Below are 22,108 nucleotides of genomic sequence, written 5' to 3'. Positions count from 1 at the left end.
CTTGTGGACCTGGACATCAGCGTGACTAAACTAAAGCTCATGGTCTAGTTTAGAAGAGCCAACTGACCTGCTCAAGATGAACCTGATTTAAACTTCTATAACTTCTTTTACAATTTCATTTTGTGAAGATGCTTTCACTTTGCAATAATCTTTAAAAAGAGATCAACCTTACGTCTGTATTTCAAAGCATTCATGATTTACAACCATTTAAGTTCAGGTCTGTGCTCAAAAAGGGGTTCATGATTAACAGTTTAACCCTCATGTTGTGTTGGGGTCATTTCAATCCGGAGAGGATATTATTTTCCCCGAAAATGCTAGTTAAAGTTATCGCATTGGACTAAAACATATCGACTTTACTCACCCGGGGTATAACTACATATATAAATATATATTTTACAAAATAATTTGGCCTGTAAAATTGCTAGAAAATCAAAGCCACGACTAACCAAATTTGAAGTTGATATCACAGAAATTGAGCAGGTAAAAGATTTTAAAGTACTGTTTTCATGGTAACACAATGTTCAAAACGATTTTCATCCGTATGAAATTGGAGCGTTTAAGCTTTAGACCAACAGGCTACATAATTTATGATGATTACTAAATTATGCATTCGGGGAAAAAGGCAATAAAAATAAGTGTATTACTGATTACTAAGTGCATTAGATCTTGTACATTATGTCTTCAGTCACAGACAATTGCTCTACTTTCAGAGGATCATAAATCATATAAACACTGTCAACTGTCAATGTCAAAAGACTTGTGTCCTCATATACATGCAAAGACTTCAACATTATAACTCTCGCTCTCTGTCTGCAAAACCAGACAGAGTCTGTGTCTGTGACTGAATCTAGTTCAGCCAAAGACTTATTTTTATGAAGGAAGTGTTTAAAAAATGTGATTATTCAGATTTTAAATATGATTTGACATTAGCTGCGATTTCAGTTGATGGCAATAATACAAAAATAAAGAACTCATTAAACCTGGGGTGTGAGCGGCTGTACACGTGTACAAAGACAGAGAGTGTGCGGCGCTATTTTCGGCGAGGTGACGCGTGTAATGGCTGCTTGCTTTGACCTCGCTGTGGGCACATTTAGGACGGTCACAGGGACGAACAGATTCACCCAATCATCATTCATTTCTCAAATGAACAGCAGCCCACAGGTTCATATGCTTGATGTCACCTGCATTCCCTCACACGCCATGAAACACGATAATCGATAGTGTTTACTAAGACAGAAAACACGTGTGAACACTCAAAATCCATAAATGCAATAAACTGTAAGTCCATGTAAGCAAATGTCAGCAATGTCATTGTGCAAAATATTTTTAGCATGCATGTATAACTGAAAGGTCTGGACAATGTCAGAATTATAAAACGATAAATAAAACAACATCTGGCCTCTGAAAACCTCTAGAATCTATTCCAACTAGAGGTGGGCGACACGACCAGAATTTTATATCACGATAGGAGTAATTTTATTTCACGGTGTCATCCAAGATGTTTATGTCTTTCTTTCTTCAACCGAAAAGAAATGAAGGTTTCTGAGGAAAACATTCCAGGATTTTTCTCCATATAGTGGACTTCACTGGGGTTCAACGGGTTGAAGGTCCAAATGTCAGTTTCAGTGCAGCTTCAAAGAGCTCTACATGATCCCAGACGAGGAATAAGAGTCTTATCTAGAGAAACCATCGGTCATTTTATATACTACAAAATTATATACTTTTTAACCACAAATGCTCGTCTTGCACTGCTCTGTGATGCTCCACGCATTACGTAATCACGTTGGAAAGGTCACGCGTGACGTAGGCAGAAGTACCGAGCAAGTGTCTACAAAGCGAACATACAAAGACTAAGTCAAACGGCCTTTACAAATAAAGGTAAAACAATGATGTTGGACGATTTTAAAGTTGGAGGAGAAAATGAGATGGAGTTTTTCACCCTACCGCAGTACTTCCGCCTACGTCACGCGTGACCTTTCCAACGTTTTTACATAATGCGTGGCGCATCACAGAGCAGTGCAAGACGAGCATTTGTGGTTAAAAAGTATATACATTTTTAGAAAATGACGATTGTTTCTCTAGATAAGACCCTTATTCCTCGTCTGGGATCATGTAGAGCTCTTTGAAGCTGCACTGAAACTGACATTTGGACCTTCAACCCGTTGAACCCCAGTGAAGTCCACTATATGGAGAAAAATCCTGGAATGTTTTCCTCAAAAACCTTCATTTCTTTTCGACTGAAGAAAGAAAGACATAAACATCTCGGATGACATGGGGGTGAGTAAATTATCAGGAAATTTCATTTCTGAAGTGAACTAATCAACATTTTTGATACCATTGAACTTCATAATTCTTGTCACCAATTTCAATATCACAAAAAAGACTAATGCTAGTCTAACTAACATAAGTAAATAAAACTCTCAAGCTTATTTAAGGCAAGAAAACTATCTGCATTTTGACACATAAGTGTGTGTATTTGATCGTTGACCGTTTTGAAGTCCAATATGGCGCCAAAATGAACTCTGTATGAGCAGCCGTTTATGTGCGCGTTTTATGTGTGTGCGCTCAGAAACTGAAATTCACTTATACTGAAATTAGTTCTCTTTTGCTGCTTATATGAAGCACCAGAAACACTGTACTGGAACATTTCCTCTCACTGATGAAAGCTAATGGTTAATGGCTTACACACACACACACACACACACACAAGATTTTGAATAGATACAATGCATTTATATAGTTTGTTCACATCAGTTTTTTTGAGTGTGTTGATTTTTTCTTCACCTATCCATCAAACCAATAAGATTTGATCTTAGGGTCACATGCAGTGTTGCCAACTTAATGATTTTGTCACTAGATTAGCGACTTTTCAGACCCCTGTAGCAACTTTTTGTAGGATTCTTTGATTAATAGAAAGTTCAAAAGAATAGCATTTATTTGTAATACAAGTATTTCAGAAAATTATGTCTTTACTGTCACTTTTGCTGACCCCAAACCTTTGAATGGTAGTGTAAATGTATACATATATCGAAACCATAACTATGACTATGCTTCAGATTTTTACAGTAATGATTGCACAGCCATAACCCAGTAATGAACTACATCATTATATCATATCCCGGCACACAGACACTGAACTACAGTGACATTTCTCCAAGCGCAGTGCTGTTTTTAGAGTGCAGTTTTATGGTTCCCTGCATCCGACATCGCAATGTCATTGTGTGCATTCATTTTCAATAGCGAACAGAGAAACTAATACACAAACAATGATTTATAATGAATCTAATAACATTGCACTGTAAATATGATAGCCATGTTTGTGAAGGCATCATAATGTCAAATACATTCAGCTGAAGGCAGAGAGGTCGTACCGCATCAATATAATAGATAAAGGCACAGATCTTTTTAGCGGCACTAAAACATATCATCTGATATTTACAAATATTGCAATATTAATAATACGCTATTGTCAACAAATGTTTTGTTGGCATATTCATCGCTACACTTTTCATGAGCCGTGTCTAGTCATAGGAGAAAGCATTTTAACATTAAAAAACACACACACACACACACACACACAACCTTATCCATGAAAAGTCCCTAATGAGGACACACCTGCCTTAAAGGAAATAATTCACTTAAAAAAATAACATTTTTGCCATCATTTACTCTCCCTCGTGTGATTTTAAACTCGTATGATTTTCTTTCTTCTGTGGAGCACACAAGCGGATATTCTAAGAACGTTTCATCTGTTTTTGTGCATAAAACTCCAAAAATGACATAAACAGAGAAAGTGATCCATACAACTCCAGGGGTTTAATCCGAGTCCTAGGTGTATATGACTATCTTCTTTCAGACAAACACAATCGGAGATATATTTAAAAAAAATATCCTGGCTCTTCCAAGCTTTATAATGGTAGTGAATGGGGGGTGAGATTTTGAAGCCCAAAAAAGTGCATTCATCCATCATAAAAATAATCCATACGGCTCCAGGGGGTTAATAAAGGCCTTCTGAAGTGAAGTTATTTGGTTTTTGTAAGAAAAATATCCATACTTAAAACTTTATAAACTAAAATAACAAGCTTCCGGCAGACGACCGTACTCATACTGCGCAAGTCGACTTGCGCCATAAAAGTAACCCACTGACACGATGTATGACGCAAGACGTAGAAGTAGCGTAAGCTTAGACGTCTCTCGCGATTTACAAAACCCCATCCTCTTTGCTTCAGAAGGCCTTTATTAACCCCCTGGAGCCGTATGGATTATTTTTATGATGGATGGATGCAGTTTTTGGGGTTTCAAAACCTCGGCCCCCATTTACTTCCATTATAAAGTTGGGAAGAGCCAGAATACTTTTAAATATATCTCCAATTGTGTTCATCTGAAAGAAGATAGTCATATACACCTAGGATGTCTTGAGGGTGAGTAAATCATGGGATAATTTTCATTTTTGGGTGAACTATCCCTTTAAGGCCCGTTCACACCATGGACGATAACTATAACTACAAAGTTTTAATAATCAAACTAATTTAATGAGAATAAGTTCACATCACAACTATAACAAAAATGACACTGAGGAACGATATTGTTGGAATCACTTTTAGAGCATTTTTTTTTCCAACTGATGAATGATAAAAACATTGACAGCCAATTAGAATCCATCCTGCATTAAAGAGCTCGAGCATTTAAAGCGACAGACGCCAAAACAGCAGCGCGTTTAATAAAACAAGGCTCGAAACTGCGACCATTTTAGTCGCATATGCTCCCTAAATTTAATGTTTGCGACCTCAGAATATATTTGGGAGCATTTGTGCGAGTGCAAATAATTGTTGAGGTGCGACCTGCTTTCATTTCTCTACAAAACGTTCCCTGTATTACTGCACAGTATGTGCCTGCTGTGAGCTGATGCAGTAACCGGTCCACCGTTCTGTCACATAACCAATTAAACTTCATCTTTACGTTTAAAGCAGATTTTAGTTTGGTTAATATTAGCAGTCATTCAGCCCTTTCAAGGTGCTCCGTTGTCACGTGACAGGGAGCTAACTATCGCGCAAATTACAAAGAGCTGAAAAGAACACTGTTACACAGGGCTCGACATTAACACTTTAGTTTTTATATTTAAAACAAATACTACAGTTAAGCAACATTACACGACCAAGAGTAGGCCTACAGTTTTCCTGAAAATCCTGAATAAAACCATCACGATTGAAAATATATCAGTTCACAACAGTTCAATAAACTGTAAAAAGTAGTTAAAATGAAATCACTCACATTTTAGACGCAATAGTGGCTGTTTTTGTTCTGTTTCAGCAGCGAAAATAGTTCCAAACAAAGATCACAGCAGAACCATCACGCATTTCATGACAACACAATCGTGTTTTCATTACTGAATGATTCAGCATTTTGAACGAATCGGTTGAATCAAATTCAATGACCCATTCATAAAACTGCCTCATTCTTGAATGAATCATCCATTTGAATGAATAATTTGAATGAATGACTCAATGACTCACTCCTTCAAACGGTCACCTGCCGCCACCTACTGGCAGTTTAGTTTCTTCTTTAAAAGTATCATACTTTCCAACATTTCTTTTTTGTATTTTCAAAAAAAAAATTAAAACAATCTCATAACATTTTTTAATTCCGTTTCAGTGTAAATTATTTAATTTGACTGTAACAGCCCTACAGTGTCTTATTATTCTAACTGAATTTACTGATCAAATTTAAGAATTTAAAATGAAAGATGAAGCAATAAGATTAGAGGAAAAAGCCCTTTATAAAGGTATTAAAAAAAATGCCCTCGGAGTAAATATTACAAATATGCAGATTTAAATGTCAAACCTGAGTGAACACTGATGAGAATATCGCTTCAGAATAAATTATTACAACACAAGAATCCTATTTTTTTTTCCAGACAAACAACTTTTTTATTCAGACAAGCGAATGACAAGGCTTTTTTAGTTGTGGTGCTCCTAAATTTTTGAAGTTGGGAGCACCAGTGCTACCAAGTAAAAAAGTTAATTTCGAGCCCTGTAAACAGAACAATATTGTCTGCTGGTGTGGACACTAATATAGTTATGGATCTTAGTGTGAATGGGCCTTTACCCTAACAGATATGTAACACTTGCTCCATTAAAACTTCATTTAGAGGGTGGTGAAATATTACTTTGGATTTAAGAGAAATAGACTGGTTAAGTCTAAGTGTGTACTTGTGAGACTAGGTTTTGTGCCAGTAGAGGAACCATTTTCATGCAGGTTTTTTCCACTGTGGCTTGAGACACGTGACCAAAAGCTCAAATCATAATAATCAGGACATGCTCATCATTGGCTGAAGGGTGAATGTTCGTTGCCGGTGTAAAAAGCACCAAAGAATGCATTATTTCTATTCAAAATCTTGTTTGCTCTGAACATTCATGTTCAGAGCCTTTACAGTTGCTTCTACCAGTCAATCATTCCAATAAATGCCACATTCTCTAGATTAAAAACCATATAATAAAAGCAACCATTACTTGAGATGTGCATCTGAAGGCCAGCTGTGAAAATGAAGGCTAAAAAGCATTTTCAATCATTTTTTCAGTTTTATAACATCAGCACTGAACTGAATGAACTGTTTTTAGATACTGTAATTCCTGCAATTTCACTCCCTCCTTGCATACAAAACAAAACACACTTCTGAAAGAGTGCAAAAAATAAAAAATATAGTGCACTGTCACTTTAAAGTGTCTTTTTTAAATAAAATCTTTGATCAGGTAAAAAAACAGCTAATGAATATAGCATGTAAAAATAATTCTAACAAATAAAACATTCTAAACTGCCTTAATAAAAAAACAACAACACTTTATTATTTTAGTGGTTTAATAATCCCAGTTGCATCTTTTTATTTATAACAACAGCATATTAACAAGAGGCAAAATAAATTTACAAAGTCTAATGTTTTCAAATGGAGAACGTAAAGAAATGTCAGGGGAGTCCATCAACTCCCCAAATATAAACATAAATATAAGCATTTGTTTTAAACTACAGTTTTATGTGTTGGTTGATATATAAAGAGTGAAGGGAATGGAACAGCTGGAATATTCACTGCAGTACGCATACGTTATGCATACATTTGCTGGAATACACAGAAAAAATAAACATCATCTGGCAAGTTATCTGAATTATTAATAATGTTTTTGTTGGTCTAGACCAGGGGTGGCTAACCCTGGTCCTGGAGAGCCACAGTCCTGCAGAGTTCAGCTCAAACCCTAATCAAACACACCTGAACAAGCTAATCAAGGTTTAAAAGGTTGCTAGCAAGCTATAGGCAGGTGAGTTTTTATCAGGGTAGGAGCTAAACTCTGCAGGACTGAGACTCTCCAGGACCAGCGTTAGCCACCCCTGGTCTAGACTGTTATGTTACATAAAGTTTATTAATGAAGGGAGGCAAGTTATTTTACTTCTGACAGCGTTGTTGACTCCTCTCCCTTCAGACACAATACTTTAATGGTGTTCTTGTGTGCGATTCTCAAAACGGCCACAAGATGGCGTCATTTATCAGTGAATCCGATATTACAAAACCGACACCCGATTATGGGAAACTGATTAAAGGTCCACTGAAGTGCCTTGGAATGAGCAGCGTTATTCAATGTGTTGAGGTAATTTCCACTGAAACAGGAAGACAGAGCTGGACATATCGAACAGCTCCTCCCATTTTTAAAAATAGCCAGTAGCGTTTTGTTTATATCACAGCTCAGTCAGAGCTGTTGAGCTCGGTAAAACCTCAGTTTCTCCTCCTAATCTCTTCCATATTGCTTCAAAATATAGCATTCTGTGCAGAATTCAAATGAGTCCGATACGTTTTGTGGTCTGCGCCGACTTGCGCATATGATCCGCTCTGTGCTAACATGTCTCTGAACCGGAGCAGACTGTGCGCGCTGCGGCGGTTCGCGTGACACTAATGTGAAACCAGACTTCATTCGCCCCAATGGAAAGCATATTTTCACTGTCTTACACCGTATCCTAACCAGACGCCGACACGCGATAAAAGGTATCTTTTCCATGAGTTTTTGTCCTAACCAGCCGCGACGGCGACACGCGAATATTCTATTTTAGAAACGGTCTCTATTTCTCTGCGACGTCGCGGCTGGAACAACAACACAAAGTATGGCAATGATAATATCAGGTACTGTTTATGTGCTTTATTCAGGCGCGCCGTTGACATGGGGGACAGGGGGGTCAGGACCCACGCAGTTTTGAAAAGACAGAAATCGACCCCCGCACTTTTGATAAGGGCTGCTTCAATCAGTCACACTAAATCATCTTTTAGCTTAGGATATTTTCTTTCAAATGAGACCATTTTCATGTTTCTGTGAGCTTTCGTTTGTAAATAATCAACTGTTTTGTCATGGATGTGAACAGGAAATGCGCTCTCGAACGGAGAAACACGCGATCTCCAAACAATCGATCAAAGCGTGCTAACGTTTTTGGACAGGTCGATGGTATATAAATCATGCCCGAACGTTAGCGTTTGTCAATCAAGCCAAACCCTCCACTCAGAAACCGAGAAATTTACACTTTAAGGTAAGGAGGCTGATCTTTCAGGTTGACGCGTGAGCTGGCTTGACTGGAGTTTTCGTGAGGATATAGTTTACGGACTGTTTTGATTTCGGTAATTACATCTAGAAAGGTAAAAGCATTGATGGCATCTATAAAAGAGATATCTGAAAGCGAAACGAAAGTGATTATTGCCTCGGCCCGCGACGCAGTGGGGAGGACGCACGAGAGTAGACCTGCACGTTTAATTGGTATTTGTATACTGTAATACTGCATTTACAATGCTTATCAGTGGCATGCACTTTGATCGCGAAAGTGAAAGTACCTTTTGCGGTCACATCGCGGTGCCCCTGCCCCGGAACGCAGTTTGGTCCCCCCCACTTTGAAAATGTCTCCTGCGCCCCTGGCTTTATTTAATGTTAAAAGCGTCTAACGTGAGTTTGAATATCATTCTGTGTTCCCAGCTTTTTAGCTGTAATGAAAACAACACTGGCTAATTCACCTCAGATCTTGAAAATAAATAAATGGGCACAAGAACGTTCAAACTGTAGGCGCGTCCCAATTCGCGTACTTATGCACTATTCTATGACGTTTTTACGTACAAATAGTGCGAGTAGTGCGTTCACACAGAAAATTCCAAAAAGAAAAAGTACACTTTAAATACCCGTATGATGCACTAAATTAACGGAAAAAACGAAGTGTGGAATGTTGGACACTTCATGCACTCAACTGTCACAGCTTTAATTACGTAGCGGAGGGAGAGGGCCTGTCAGACTCTGATGTTAAATAACAAAATAACCTTATACAGTTCACACACTACACGGATGAGTACATAGTGCATAGTGTATAGTGCGTCATTTGGGACGCAACTTGTCAACTCAATGCGAACAAACAAGTGTATTCTATGACAAACATTGGTTCAAACACTCCGTTATGTACTTTAAATAATGTTTAAATTGTGTAATATTTATGAATTTTACTAAGTACTTGCCCATTTCATTGTGTCTGCTGTGCTCTTGCCAAGAGAGCCCGCCCACACTCTCTTCTGATTGGCTGTGGTTTTTGATTGATTTTATCGCTCCTCTTTTTCAAGTCGCGTCTAGTGTGGACAGTCAAATTGCTCGTCGCTGGAATCTTATCGCATCACGTCTGGTTAGGACACGGTGTTAATCATTCCCTGTCCCCTATATAGTTCGAACAGGAGGGGTTACATTGGTGCCGTGACCCGGATGGGAGTGAGGTTAAGGGGGGTGAGTGTAACGGACGTAAGCCAGTAAGAGCTGTACGTGTAAACCTCACTCCCCTGATCACAAGAGGCGCTCTAGCGATTAACGCTAGAGACTGCTCTTTAGCCTCCTTGTTAGAGCGCCCGACTCCCATTCCGGCGGACCCAGGTTCGAGTCCCACTTAGAGCGGGCAGTTTGAACAGGAGGGGTTACATGATGTCATCAAAATCATTGATCCATATTGGCGGAAGTGAGAGACTGCAAGTTTTGAATGCTTATATCTTCTAAATGCGAATTTTGTCATTGTTTTGGGGCTTATATAGATAACAGTAAGGCTAACATATTCATACGAAAAGCCAAAATACTTCAATTTTGATTACATTGGGATTACTTTAAAGGGTTAGTTCACACAAAAATGAAAATTCTGTCATTTATTACTCACCCTCATGTCGTTCCACACCCTCAAGACCTTCGTTAATCTTCAGAACGCAAATTAAGATATTTTTGTTGAAATCCGATGGCTCAGTGAGGCCTCCAAAGCCAGCAATGACATTTTCTCTCTCAAGATCCATTAATGTACTAAAAACATATTTAAATCAGTTCATGTGAGTACAGTTGTTCAATATTAATATTATAAAGCCACGAGAATATTTTTGGTGTGCCAAAAAAGATTTCAAAACACTGCGTCAGGAAGCTTCGGAGCATTATGAATCAGCGTATTGAATCATGATTCGGATCGCGTGTCAAACCGCCAAACTGCTGAAATTACGTGACTTTGGCGCTCCGAACCGCTGATTCGATACGCTGATTCATAACGCTCCAAAGCTTCATGAAGCAGTGTTTTGAAATCGGCCATCACTATATAAGTCGTTATTTTGGGTTTTTTTGGCGCACCAAAAATATTCTCGTGGCTTTATAATATTAATATTGAACCACTGTACTCACATGAACTGATTTAAATATGTTTTTAGTACATTAATGGATCTTGAGAGAGGAAATGTCATTGCTGGCTATGCAGGCCTCACTGAGCCATCGGATTTCAACAAAAATATCTTAATTTGTGTTCCGAAGATTAACGAAGGTATAACGGGTGTGGAACGACATGAGGGTTAGTAATAAATGACATTATTTTCATTTTTGGGTGAACTACCCCTTTAAATATCGGGAAATGTATCTGTAAAACTGATTATCGGTTGATCTCTAAAGTTGAATTGCAGATACTGTAAGCTACATCAAACTACTCAGATGATGTCTTTCTGTTTCAAAACGTTGCATTAACTTGTGAGAGAGGCTACAGAGACACCAGCGATCGCTCTAAAGATGCTACTGATGGACTCACACAGCACAGGTGTCAAACACAAACAACCTGCAGCAAACGCTTCTGCATGACTGCCTCATATCACAGCTGAAACTCTCTCTCCTCATGTCAACAGTGGATTTCAGCTCCTTAGTTTGGGTTACAAATATTTCCTAATGTACTATAAACCATGTTAACGTGGAAATGAGTTGACATCCATTCATATTCAAACTAAAACCTTTAACACTTTATGCGAGAACTACCACGAATCTGTTCCAGTCCAGCTCAGTTTAAACACAGTCTGTGAACGCGTTTTTCCGTCAGCGGTCACCTGACAGTGTCTCAAAGCAGCTTTGATGAAAAATTCAGCAGCTATTCGCTCTTATGTCAGAGAAAGCCGCGATTAATTATTCACAGACTGACTGTCGCACCGTGTTTAACGCGCGAGGGTTCGCGGCACGGAGAGGTGACCCACGGCCTGTCGACTAAAGACACGAAGCACCTTCATTCGGTGTCCTCTCGTGATTTTATTTGACTTTAGACACTGTTTAGACACGAGTGCGCGCGTGCACAGCCCGAGCGAGAGGACAACCGTTACGAGCAGAAACTGATGCTCGCGATTGATAATTTACTGTCGATGAAATAATTGTTTTATATTTATTTTTCATTTTAACCGAATGCTACCTGTGATGTCATGAATGTAATGTGACAGAACGAACGGGAACGGGCGTTGGATTCGCGCGCGCGCGCGATCTATTACCTGATACTCTCCGGATTTGGGAAGAAAAGACGTTACAAATCAGTGAAAACGCGGGCACGCGTATTTTTGTATAACATATATAAAGATGCCGTTCGTTACCTCATCCTGCGGATTCGGTCTCTGGCTTTGCTGCTCTTTGGTGGCCGTCATGGTTTGAATCCCTTTTCAGATGCCGCTGAGAGATGCCAAAAATACCCAAACTGGCGATTCTAACGCCGTTTCCAGGACTGCAGAATCGTGAACTCGAATCGCTCCTTTCGTCCGTGGAGGAGCGCGCGCGGCGTTTTGGGCATTCCACCGCAGCAGCGCGCGGACAGTCAAAGGGAAGCGTGATCGATCGTTGCGAACGATGGTGTTCTGATTCTGATCTCTGTCGAATTTAAACTGACGGATGCAAATCCGGCGGGCAAGAGCGGCGCGCGCACTGATGCTGCGCTCGAGGGGCGGGAGGATTCGCGTTGATGACGCGCGAGCCCGACAGACAGACAGCACCTTGAACAGCACGAGCGCTCAAGGATATCGCATTCTTCAAGGCAATTCCAGCAACTGCATTAATACATTCTGTCTGAAACATCAATGCCAGCATCTTGACTGTGACACCTGCAGTCAAAACCTGAAGAACATCAATGTCAACTTGTTTTCACGTTAATAAGGGGCCAAACCAGAAGCGTGACCTCGAGACTATGACATCCAACATAGAATTACGTAAATATAAAATAAAAAAAACCATGCAACACTTCATTTGAAAAAGTGGTGACATTTCTCAGACATCTTTGCAATTGAAAGGGTTTTTTTTTTTTTTTTTGTGAGGAATATATTTGGTTCTACATCCAAATATATTCCTGACAAAAAAAAAAAGATCAGTAAGTGTCAATGCATTTGACATAAAATCTGAATACATCATTTTAAAATCTCAATTCATTCAAGTGAACAGCTAGTTTATGATCCCTTTTTTAAGCTATGAAATGTGTGCTGGATAAATTTTGCACCTCATTACAGTTGTAAAGTAAATTTTAAATGTTTTTTCTTTTGTGAATTTTCCATAGTACGGTGGGCATTTCCGTGGAACTGTCCACTCATTTTGGACACGTTACTAAACTGCCAAATATATTCCTGATGGTTGAAAGTGAGAGGACATTTATATTTTGTTGTTGTTGCTGCTGCTGAGTTTATAATAATCTCAGTTCTTCTGAGTCTGCAGCAGATGCCAAACAGACCAAGCAAAGGATTGATTCACTTCAGAATTAAAATTTCCTGATAATTTACTCACCCCCATGTCATCCAAGATGTTTATGGCTTTCTTTCTTCAGTCGAAAAGAAATGAAGGTTTTTGAGGAAAACATTCCAGGATTTTCTCCATATAGTGGACTTCACTGGGGTTCAACGGGTTGAAGGTCCAAATGTCAGTTTCAGTGCAGCTTCAAAGAGCTCTACATGATCCCAGACGAGGAATAAGGGTCTTATCTAGCGAAACGATCTGTCATTTTCTAAAATAAATAAATAAAAATTATATACTTTTTAACCACAAATGCTCTGCGATGCGCCACGCATTACGTAATCACGTTGGAAAGTTTTGAAGTTGGAGGAGAAAAGTTGGAGTTTTTTGCCCTACTTCCATCTACGTCACGCGTGACCTTTCCAACATGATTACATAATGGGTGGCGCATCGCAGAGCAGTGCAAGACGAGCATTAGTGGTTAAAAAGTATATAATTTAAATTTTTTTTTGAAAATGGCCGATGGTTTCTCTGGATAAGACTCTTATTCCTCGTCTGGGATCATGTAGAGCTCTTTGAAGCTGCACTGAAACTGACATTTGGACCTTCAACCCGTTGAACCCCAGTGAAGTCCACTATATGGAGAAAAATCCTGGAATGTTTTCCTCAAAAACCCTTGGATGACGATTTAGGTGAGTAAATTATCAGGAAATTTGAATTCTGAAGTGAACTAATCCTTTAATACGAGACTGACGACAGCAGTGTTTGAGGATTAACATGCTGGAGCAGAAGCAGAATTACAACAGGAGCAGAAAGTGCTACAAAATGTTCATTATTTAAAAAAAAAAAAATCAACTGCAAATTGACTTTCATAAATGGAAACACCAGTTGCGATCACATCAATGATTAAATATGACCAAAAACTCACAAATCGATGGCTTTAATGAAGGATTAAATGCATCTGTGACATGCTTTACACAGTTATTGAAACAAACTGAATCAAATAAACACTGAACTGACTCCAGCTGAATAATGACCCTATTCATTTTCTTTACAGCAGAATTGAATTGTGCGCATAACTGATCATTATTTTCCTGTGTATTACTGTGAAGCAATCTGTATTGTATATAAAGTGCTGTAGAAATACAGGTGATTTGATTGACAAGCTATTAGTTTCAAAAGAACAAAACTCAGATTCATCCCTGTTTACACACATTTACACACAGTGGATGTCTGCGGGTGGATCTGATTGTTGCAGAGTTTAAAGCAATGTATAGTGTAATACTGAAGCGTTACGTTTATACTCTCAATACAGTATGAAAGTTGTTTATTTGCAGTTGTTATTCAAGTCCTGTACAGTTACGCTGTTAGCTTTATTCAACACAAATTCCCTTTACGTTCTTGTTATACAAGCTGAGGAACAAGTCAATCGATTTTCTGTGGAGGCTGCTGATCATTGTATTTAAAGAAGACTTGCACTTTTTCAAAGTCTTGATGTTGTTTTTGGCTCTACTAGAGCAGGTTTTCATGCTTGAATGTTGATTATTTTCCTCATATTCTCCATTGTTGCAGCTCCTCTCTTCCCAGTCTGTCAGTAACGCTGTTTAGTTCCTGTCTCTATGAAGCCCCTCCTTCTATAAAAAGCACAATGTGCTCTGATTGGTCAGCTGGAGCAGTGTGTTGTGATTGGTCAAGCACTTCAAGCATGTTTGGGGAATGCCCCGCCCCTTACCATAACCGGCAGTTTCAACACACTACTAACTCAACCAGGCCCCGCCCCTTTATTCTGCATATGAATTATTTAAATGAGGAATATTGTGACGTGTTCGTTCGCGGAAGAAAACTCAAGACTACAATGGAGGCGTTTCAGGGAGTTCAGAAGCGTAATAGCTATAGGACACCATTAATTCTAAGGCAAATAATCAGGTCTAATCATGTCTCACTCACAGCTCGCTCACCAGTACTGGACTTTTAAACAGCATATCATGTTATCTGTCAGTTAAACTCAATGTTGCAGTATTTTTGTGTGTCATTTCAAAGGTTTTTCAGATGCTCCAAACATCCTGATAATACAAAGGCTTTGCTGCTTTATTATTTCACACAGTAGACACAGCTGATCTCTCTGATCTATCGTCTCTTTATTCATGAGCTCCAGATTTAGTCAAGGTGATGACAACCTTGTGCGAGGTGTTCAAGAATGAGAGAGAGAAACATCTTTCTGACCTGATTTCACCGGCTTATGTGTGTGTGGATATAATATGGACATATTGTACATTCAGTCCATAAGATACACTTGTCTGTGAAGTTTAGCTGAACTAATCTGTCTGAAATCCCTCCCATCACCGTAAAACAGTTTTTTTTAATTGCTCATCTACACACATAATCACTTTCCGATGTGTTTGTGGACATATCTGCAGCACACTTAACGGACCATTTAAACTGCCGTTCTGGACTGCATCTTGGTGTTTGTGGCACAGCATGTTTTACATACATTGTTATTACATTCCCACTTAAACCTCTCGTCTTTAGTCTTTGTCCAGAAGACTGACCTCTTCCTTTAAACAACACCAATAATCTTAGATGATCAACATTTGTAGCCCAAATCATATCAATTCTTACTAATGAGACAATCACAAATGTCAATTTAAAGTAGGGTTGCAAAGGCGCAGAAAATTTCCGGAAACTTTCCATGGGAAGTTAAGCTGGGGAATTTTGGAAGTTGGAAACTTAACAAGAATTGACGGGAATTAATTGGAAATTTGGGATAATTTACACAAACTGTATTATATATAAACATAAATATAAACATTTTGTTTGTCTGCAAGATGTTTTTTCCAACTATATTTAAGTTCCCTGTTATAGGCTAACCTGCAATTTTCCCTTTCACTCCCATTAATTCCCATGGAAAGTTTACAACTTTGATAATTCCTGGAATTTTGCAACCCTAATTCAGTTCCCTGTTATAGGCTACCCTGCAATTTTGCACATTTCTGGTTTATTCCCATTCCCATATATTCCCATTAATTTCCATAGAAAGTTTGCAACTTTGAAAATTCCTGGAATTTTGCAACCCCAATTCAGTTCCCCGTTATAGACTACCCTGCAATTTTGCAAATTAATTCCCATATATTCATATTAATTCCCATGGAAAGTTTACAACTCTGAAAATTTCTGGAATTTTGCAATCCTAATTCAGTTCCCTATTATAGGTTAACCTGCCATTTTTCAAATTTCCAGTTTATTCCCATTAATTCCCATATATTACCATTAATTCCCATGGAAAGTTTCCAACTTTGAAAATTCCTGGAATTTTGCAACCCTAATTTAGTTCCCTGTTATAGGCCACTCTGCAATTTTGCAAATTTCCAGTTTATTCCCATTAATTCCCATGGAAAAGTTTCCAACTTTGAAAATTCCTGGAAATTTGCAACCCTAATTCAGTTCCCTGTTATAGGCCACTCTGCAATTTTGCAAATTTCCAGTTTATTCCCATTAATTCCCATATACTCCAATGAATTCCCATGGAAAGTTTCCAACTCTGAAAATTCTTGGAATTTTGCAACCCTAATTCAGTTCCATGTTATAGACTACACTGCAGTTTTGCAAATTAATTCCCATATATTCCCATTAATTCCCATGGAAAGTTTCCAACTTTGAATATGTCTGGAATTTTTCAACCCTAATTCAGTTCCCTGTTATAGGCTAACCTACAATTTTGCAAATTTCCAGTTTATTCCCATTAATTCCCATGGAAAGTTGCCAACTTATATATTCCCTATTACGGCCTTCCATTAAACCGCTGGTGTCGGTGGCAGAAATAAGCAAGTTAAGTACGCGTGCCAATTAAGTCCATACACGCAGATGTTAAAATGCAAACTGTCTATTTTGTTCCAGTCAATAAACACTGCTTCCAATCTGCTTTCTGTGAGCTCTCGTTCTTATACTGTTCATAATTCCCAAGCATAAAGTTCATACCTTGCAGACAGAACAAACTCTTTATCCACAATCCATGTCAACACGTAAGCACTCATCTGTGCGGTAAAAACGATGTATGGCTTAGCACGGTCAAAAACTGTTTGCCTCCCAGCCACCAAACACACCTGTCGTCTCATTAACTCCTGTGCTCTAAATATACAGCCACATTAGAGCGACACCCAATGGACAAAACATACATTGCATTAAAATGGCTCCTACACACCGGCCCCTTAATTGCTTATGGCAGACAGACATAACAATTACACAAAATACAAACCCAATTCCAAAAAAGTTGGGACACTGTACAAATTGTGAATAAAAAAGGAATGCAATGATGTGGAAGTTTCAAATTTCAATATTTTATTCAGAATACAACATAGATGACATATCAAATGTTTAAACTGAGAAAATGTATCATTTTAAGTGAAAAATAAGTTGATTTTAAATTTCATGGCATCAACACATCTCAAAAAAGTTGGGACAAGGCCATGTTTACCACTGTGTGACGTCCCCTCTTCTTTTTATAACAGTCTGCAAACGTCTGGGGACTGAGGAGACAAGTTGCTCAAGTTTAGGAATAGGAATGTTGTCCCATTCTTGTCTAATACAGGCTTCTAGTTGCTCAACTGTCTTAGGTCTTCTTTGTCGCATCTTCCTCTTTTATGATGCGCCAAATGTTTTCTATGGGTGAAAGATCTGAACTGCAGGCTGGCCATTTCAGTACCCGGATCCTTCTTCTACGCAGCCATGATGTTGTAATTGATGCAGTATGTGGTCTGGCATTGTCATGTTGGAAAATGCAAGGTCTTCCCTGAAAGAGACGACGTCTGGATGGGAGCATATGTCGTTCTAGAACTTGGATATACCTTTCAGCATTGATGGTGCCTTTCCAGATGTGTAAGCTGCCCATGCCACACGCACTCATGCAACTCCATACCATCAGAGATGCAGGCTTCTGAACTGAGCGCTGATAACAACTTGGGTTGTCCTTGTTCTCTTTAGTCCGGATGACATGGCGTCCCAGTTTTCCAAAAAGAACTTCAAATTTTGATTCGTCTGACCACAGAACAGTTTTCCACTTTGCCACAGTCCATTTTAAATGAGCCTTGGCCCAGAGAAAACGCCTGCGCTTCTGGATCATGTTTAGATATGGCGTCTTTTTTGACCTATAGAGTTTTAGCCGGCAACGGCGAATGGCACGGTGGATTGTGTTCACCGACAATGTTTTCGGGAAGTATTCCTGAGCCCATGTTGTGATTTCCATTACAGTAGCATTCCTGTATGTGATGCAGTGCCGTCTAAGGGCCCGAAGATCACGGGCATCCAGTATGGCTTTCCGGCCTTGACCCTTACGCACAGAGATTGTTCCAGATTCTCTGAATCTTTGGATGATATTATGCACTGTAGATGATGATAACTTCAAACTCTTTGCAATTTTTCTCTGAGAAGCTCCTTTCTGATATTGCTGCACTATTTTTCGCCGCAGCATTGGGGGAATTGGTGATCCTCTGCCCATCTTGACTTCTGAGAGACACTGCCACTCTGAGAGGCTCTTTTTATACCCAATCATGTTGCCAATTGACCTAATAAGTTGCAAATTGGTCCTCCAGCTGTTCCTTATATGTACATTTAACTTTTCCGGCCTCTTATTGCTACCTGTCCCAACTTTTTAGGAATGTGTTGCTCTCATGAAATCCAAAATGAGCCAATATTTGGCATGACATTTCAAAATGTCTCACTTTCAACATTTGATATGTTATCTATATTCTATTGTGAATAAAATATAAGTTTATGAGATTTGTAAATTATTGCATTCCTTTTTTATTCACAATTTGTACAGTGTCCCAACTTTTTTGGAATCGGGTTTGTACATAAAGGAGCCATAATACAACATTTGATAATAAATTGTGACATTGTTACAACCACAAACTCTTATTCCCCTTAATCATTTGTCTCCAGTAAAACCAAAGCTTTTAACAAGTCTTTCTAAAACACTACCATTAGTTTTAATCTTTACTGTATTTACTAAACCTTTCGAAAGGTTTCATTACTTGATCTACTTGTCATGTCAGCTTCAAAGATTTTCAATGACAAACCATTTATGGTGGATATAGTAGCTTTGCAACTCTTTTCAGTGCCAGCAGTTCTTCCCTTTTGAAATGCAGCCTATTCAGCAGTTTTCTCAACTTGATCATCCAAGCAACTAATGCTTCTAATCTTTTCCACTCTAAGAAGTAGGTGATAAAGTGATAAGTGTTAGGATTTGGTGTATCTTTTAGGATGACAATAGCTTCTTTATGATCTCTTGACTTTGATTCCTGGTCTGCATTTTCCAGACATAGGTCCTCTTGAGTCTGGTCCTCATCCTTGACATTACTTTGACATTCCTGGCTTGCTTGTGTATTTTCCTTTAACAAAGCAAAGTTCTCCTTTGATTGGTCTAAGAAGTTTCTTAAAAGAGCATGTAATGATGCTTTAAAATCCATTTCATCAGAATCAAACAATTCTCCTTCCTTCTCATCTTCATTAAACCTTTGAATAACCAAACCTGACTTTATCAGAATGTCTTCACCAACTTCAGCCATTTGCACAAGAGTAGCCTGATCTTGGATTGATCTTTCCATCTTTTTTACCTTAAGTTCTTGTTCAGAAGCTCATAACTCTACAAGTGATTGTTGTGCTGCTTTCTTGTCAAACAGGTGATCTTCCTGTATATCTTGAATCTTAACTGACTTGTCCATTATTTCCACAAGCCTCTGATCCTCTCTGGACATTTCCTTCTCCACCATGTTTTCATTGAAGTCATGTTTAGACTGATTTTGAAGCAATTCCTTGAGCCTTCCAATAGAGATCCTGTTAACAGTAACAGAAGGTGTGCCAGCAGTCACTGCTCTTCTCTGAAAGTCCATTAACAACCTACCCCAATAGGGTTCTAATGGCATATGGTCCATTACCATAGCTGTTTATTACCTCCCATGGCTCCAACACTTGGGATGCATTGACTCCAATATGCAAGTCAACATTAGCCTCAATGTGTGGGATGTTTACTCTGTCCAAATATGGCCAGTTGGATATTTCCTCCTGTGTTACAATGTTGCCTGAGTTGACAGGCATTCTCTTCTGAGTGTACACTTCAGGAAGGGAAAAGAAACGATTGCTGTTAATTCCACCAACCTCTAAGCCAATAACAACATTACAAGATACAGACTGCTCTTGTCCCATGGTACGCAGACAAATGTTGACCTTTTTACCTCTGATGTTCAGTTCATTCATCAACAGTTCTGAGCAAAAAGTAGCTGAACTCCCAGGATCCAGAAAGGCATATGTTTGAATCAGTTTGTCTCTTTTGGCTGATTTTACTTGCACTGGAATAATTGACAGTAGGCACTTCTCATTACTGGCCCCTGTATGTCCACAAGTTTGTGCAGAAATTAAACTGCTCCTTTGCCCCTTGTCCTCCACAGCTGGTTTGCGATGTATGTGCAACACTGAAGGATGGGTCTGATTGCAAACTTTACACACAAGGCGGTTGTCACATTAGTTGCTTACATGTCCAGTATTCAGACAGATGAAACAAATTCCTTTTGCTCTCAAAAAGTCAAGCTTTTCTCGTTGTGACCTTCTTTCAAAAGCATCACACTTTTCCAACACATGATTGCCAGAACAAAACAAGCAAGATCTTTTGTCCTTTGTTTTATACGCTGAATGATCTCTCTGTTGTGGTGTTACATTTCTCCTTGGACCTGAAGTAACAATATTTGTAGCAAAACTATTTCTTTTAAATGGCTTGCTTGGATTCACTGCACTTGGTTGTTTGTCCTGAATACATCCAAAGACAGGATCTGATGCCATCTTTGCCTGTCTTTTAATAAACTCCACAACATGTGAGAATTTGGCTCTACCTTGATTCAGCTCCATAATCTCACAAGCTCTTTCCCTCCAACGTTCTCTCAATTTCAAAGGTAGCTTCATTACCACAGTTCTCATATTGTTTGGCATGTTAAGCTCTTGCATGTAAGAATTCTCTTCAATAATGTTACTGCATGCACGTAAAACAATGAATATGCATGTAAACCTTGTGCATCCTCATTCTTTAATAATGGCCAACTCAAAGCCTTTTCCATATATGAAGCAGCAATCTTAAACTCATTACCGAATTGCTCTTTCAAAAGTTTCTTGGGTAATGGATAGCCCACATCTGGATCACAATGCTGGCAACTCTGAACCAGCTCTCTAGGTTGTCCTATGGTGAATTGCTCCAGAAAATACAAGCAGTCTCTTTTATTGTGAGTCTTTTCTTCAACACAATGCTCAAAAGCTCGAATGAATGGTACATACTGAAGTGGATTACCATCAAAGATTGGGATTTCTCTTTTAGGAAGCCTGTTAGGTTGAGCTTGATGTACCAAATATGTAGTTAATTCCTCCTGTCTTTTCAGAATCTCATACAAAGGTTCACCTTGAGATGGAAGACAGTTCAAAGCTTGAGATGTTGCCATGTTACCTCTGGAGTGTTGATCAAAGGAATGCAAGTCATGTAAGTACTGCTTTCTTGAGTGGTCAATACTGCTTTAGGCTGCTTTAATGTTGATTGTGTTGTGACATTACAAGAAGCACCAACTGATTGTGATGGAACGATGCTGATAACACCAGCTCTATCCATTGATTTTTGACTCACTGGCACATATTCAGTAGCTTGTGGGTTCAACATCTTTGGTCTTGTAGAATAAAGAACTTCATTTCCTGTCACATCCTTTGAAATCTGAGACTTTGATAACATTTTTCCTTTAGAATGTGAACTACTAGCATGTGAACATTGGCTATGCCCATCAATGGTACTAAAAACAGCAATTTTTGCAGTAGATGCTGCAATCTCAGCATCTAATTCAAGTTGTTCCATTTTTCTTCTCAGTTCCTCCTGCTGCGTTTCAAGTGCATGTTTATTCTTTAATGCAGTAGCACGTGCTACAAGTGCAGCTCTGCCTCGGCCTGTATATGTGCTGATACGGTGGATGAACTACTGCTGCTTGAACTACGCTTACTAAAAACAGTGGCCTGTTGCATGAAGCTAGCTGAACAAACTCTGAGTTTCAGAGTAGGTT

The 22,108-nt window shown here is 38.8% G+C and overlaps 1 protein-coding gene across 2 annotated transcripts in view; it reads right to left on the bottom strand.

The window, feature by feature from the left end:
- LOC127519082 (inactive dipeptidyl peptidase 10-like) overlaps positions 1-22,108 on the bottom strand; it is a 69,486-nt gene that overhangs the window by 32,861 nt on the left and 14,517 nt on the right. Inside the window, exon 1 of one of the 2 annotated variants that reach the window (XM_051906523.1) lies at positions 11,915-12,464. The exons of the other annotated variant lie outside the window; for it this stretch is intronic. Within the exon in view, the coding sequence (XP_051762483.1) occupies positions 11,915-11,965 (51 nt within the window). The 5' untranslated portion in view covers positions 11,966-12,464. Of the gene's footprint in view, positions 1-11,914; positions 12,465-22,108 lie in introns of those variants that run through there. 2 annotated transcript variants of the gene reach the window in all.

Source organism: Ctenopharyngodon idella, chromosome 9 (assembly GCF_019924925.1).
Source record: "Ctenopharyngodon idella isolate HZGC_01 chromosome 9, HZGC01, whole genome shotgun sequence".
Lineage (NCBI taxonomy): Eukaryota > Metazoa > Chordata > Actinopteri > Cypriniformes > Xenocyprididae > Ctenopharyngodon > Ctenopharyngodon idella.
Note: the sequence above shows the minus strand (reverse complement) of the source record. Positions and strands in the feature narration are given on the sequence as shown.